Genomic DNA, 2,875 nt, shown 5'->3' with positions numbered 1-2,875 from the left:
CATGCCAAAGATGGCGGGTGTTGAAGGAGATGATATTCGGCCCGGAGGCTCGTCACTGTTTCCAGCGTCGTCTCGTAACGGATCTAATGATGGTTTAGATGACAATACCGGAGGCCAAAAACCTACCACGATAACGTCGGGCCCGCGAGTGGTTAGAATAGTGAAGTCGGAGTCGGGCTATGGATTCAACGTCCGCGGCCAAGTTAGCGAAGGAGGGCAATTACGAAGTATTAACGGGGAGTTGTACGCACCCCTTCAGCATGTCAGCGCCGTATTACCCGGGGGTGCGGCGGACCGAGCTGGTATATTGAAAGGAGACAGGATCCTGGAAGTGTAAGTTGGTCTGTTTTATGTCATTTGACCTAACTTGTGCGAGTAGTAAGCTGTGATAAACAAGAGAACTCGCTGGTGGAATTCTAAAGTTGTAACTGCAAATGCTACACCAGCTAGCCATTTAGCTGCAGGATAAGTAATCAATTACATGGCTTTACCTAGCCTAACCAGCTGATTTTGGGACCTTACTTGCTGCTGTCAAGACCATACATCTCAGCTCCCTGGTTTACTAACGTTGCGCTATGCGTGTAGTTTCATCAAGCACAAAAATCAGTCGTCATAACATGAGCTTATCAATTCTGATAACCAACAATTAATCCATAGTTATTAGCATAGCAGAATTATTAGTAAACCGGGATGATGACAGCTAGCAAGCAAAAGGCTATCCTGAGTAATGTTATCACGCCGCTGCAGTAAAACTGACTCGATAGAGATGTCACCACCACAGGAAACGATTTCATATTTGATACCCGTTTATACATGTGGACAGCTCAAATATCGTGTTCTTGGCCATAAAAGTTAGAGTCCAAACTTCTCAATGTTTAGCAAACACAAGCCCACTGCTGTTAGCAATGGTACACCGCTGTTTTTAGACATTCCAATGCCATGAACCCAAACATTAGTCAGAGCTGACTCTATGTCCGAGGTGGTGCGCAGTTCCTCCACAGAAAAACAGCGAAAAATGACATCAGCGAGTTCAAACGTAATGTTAGCGGTCGCTTTTCTAGACAGTCAGTTGAATTGCAGTCGGCGGTCGGTTCTGTTTTGCACCTCTCCGAATGACATCAGTGCTGTAAAGTCTGTTCCCTGTAGCCATCAAATTAACGTTTGGCTTGATGTAATGCATTTTATTGTATCTCACAATTACGAGTCAGTTACAGAGCCTGACATTTGATTTTTGGGCGCTTCATCGTGTGTCTCCGGGCGAGACGCACCGTGGATAATACAGACTTGCTGCAGATTGAGCATCTACGGCAATGACAACTTCATTCTCACACGCTGTACCTATCTTTTCAATCAATATCTCCGTTGTGTTTACCTTCACATCTGCTGGCCTTGCTTGTTATCTATATTCAAGTTTTGGCCGCCAAAACGGTTTGGTTTCTAAGCGTAAATTTTTAAGTTCATGTATTGTGCACGACATAAGGCTGTTAAGTGTTTCGTGGTTGAACTGGATTATTAATTTAGTTTTCTTATTCTGAAAATCACGAAATTGTTGTGCAGTGTCACAGTTTGGATTTTTAGGCTCCACCGTTGACTTTATAAACGTTACGGCCTCCACAAATCTCCCCGTCGGTTTTTCCTGAGTTGAACTTTGGATGTGTTTGAGCAGAACGCACCCAAGAGGCATCTCTACTGATCGAGTATCAGTTTGTTATCAGTTATCTGCGTGTTATTGCAGATGCAATCCAGAATATCTGTCTGCAGCTTTTCAGTCTCTCCTCCTTGTTGGTGCTTAGGAATCCTTTGAGGGTTTAAAATTGTTTGGCAAGTGCTTGCCTTTGAATTGGAATTCAGCTGGGGCAGGAATCAGACAGGAGGAGGAGTATCAGTGTGTTGTGACGTCATTATGATCTTTGTAGAGGACAACAGTGTCCGGTATTAGACCATTTATTAGACTCCGTGGTTTTGGTGCTTTTTCGTTGTTTAATTCAAGTATTTTGTTACGTACAGATCACTGTAGGAAAACAAAACAAAAGTAAACAAAAAAAAGCAAAACAGTATACTGGAAATGAAAAACAACTGATTTGTTTTTTGTTTTTTTCAAAAGTGAGTTTTGTTTTAACAATGTATTTTATTTAATGTATTCCCTTGTTTGGATTTTATTTATATTTATCATTTGAGCACAACAAAAAACATCAGTGATGAAATTCAAAAGACTCTAGTGAAAATCTCTAGCAGAGCAAAGTTCAGAATTATTTTCTGTTTAATCTCCTTTCTCCAGTAATATGTTCAGATTTGGGCCCAAAGCCCCTAATATCACCTCACAGTCATCTTCAGAAGGCCACACCGAGGCTGACCGGAGGAGATGGTTGTTGAGGAACGCGGTGTTCTCAGAGGTATTGTCTGTTGACTGAATGAGGGTGCTGCTCTTGCACTGCTTGTCAAAGCGTTGGTGTTGGTGGCAGCGATGGTGGTGTAACAGGTGGTGGAGTTGTTGCCATGTTGGTGTTGGAGTTGTTGCGATGTTGTTGACGTGCGCTGAGCTCTTGCGGGTGATGGCGACATCTGATTGGCCGGCCTAGAAATGAATGTAACGCTCAAAGAGTTTAAGTGCTTTCTTTTTTTTTTTTTTTTTTAGTTGGTTGAGCAGCTGCCGTACATACACCTGTACGTACATCTACAAATAAGTACCAACTCGTGAGTCCTGTATGAATCCTCAAAGCTCTTTGGAACAGTGTTTTTTTTTTTTTCCCTTTCCATTTTAGGTTGACAGATTGCCTTGTGTCAGAAGGATAGTTCTGACAGCCTCTGTTATATGCTTGTCTTTTTTTTTTACCGCAGTTTCATTGACAGGTTCTTTTTCTGACTGCGGCAGCTC

At 42.5% G+C, this 2,875-nt stretch overlaps 1 protein-coding gene across 1 annotated transcript in view; it reads left to right on the top strand.

The window, feature by feature from the left end:
- LOC115825787 (sorting nexin-27-like) overlaps positions 1-2,875 on the top strand; it is a 14,790-nt gene continuing 11,915 nt past the window's right edge. The window contains exon 1 of the mRNA XM_030789592.1: positions 1-333. Coding sequence (XP_030645452.1) covers positions 2-333 — 332 coding nt within the window. The 5' untranslated portion in view covers position 1. The remainder of the gene's footprint in view (positions 334-2,875) is intronic.

This window comes from Chanos chanos, chromosome 12 (assembly GCF_902362185.1).
Source record: "Chanos chanos chromosome 12, fChaCha1.1, whole genome shotgun sequence".
Classification (NCBI taxonomy): domain Eukaryota; kingdom Metazoa; phylum Chordata; class Actinopteri; order Gonorynchiformes; family Chanidae; genus Chanos; species Chanos chanos.
Note: the sequence above shows the minus strand (reverse complement) of the source record. Positions and strands in the feature narration are given on the sequence as shown.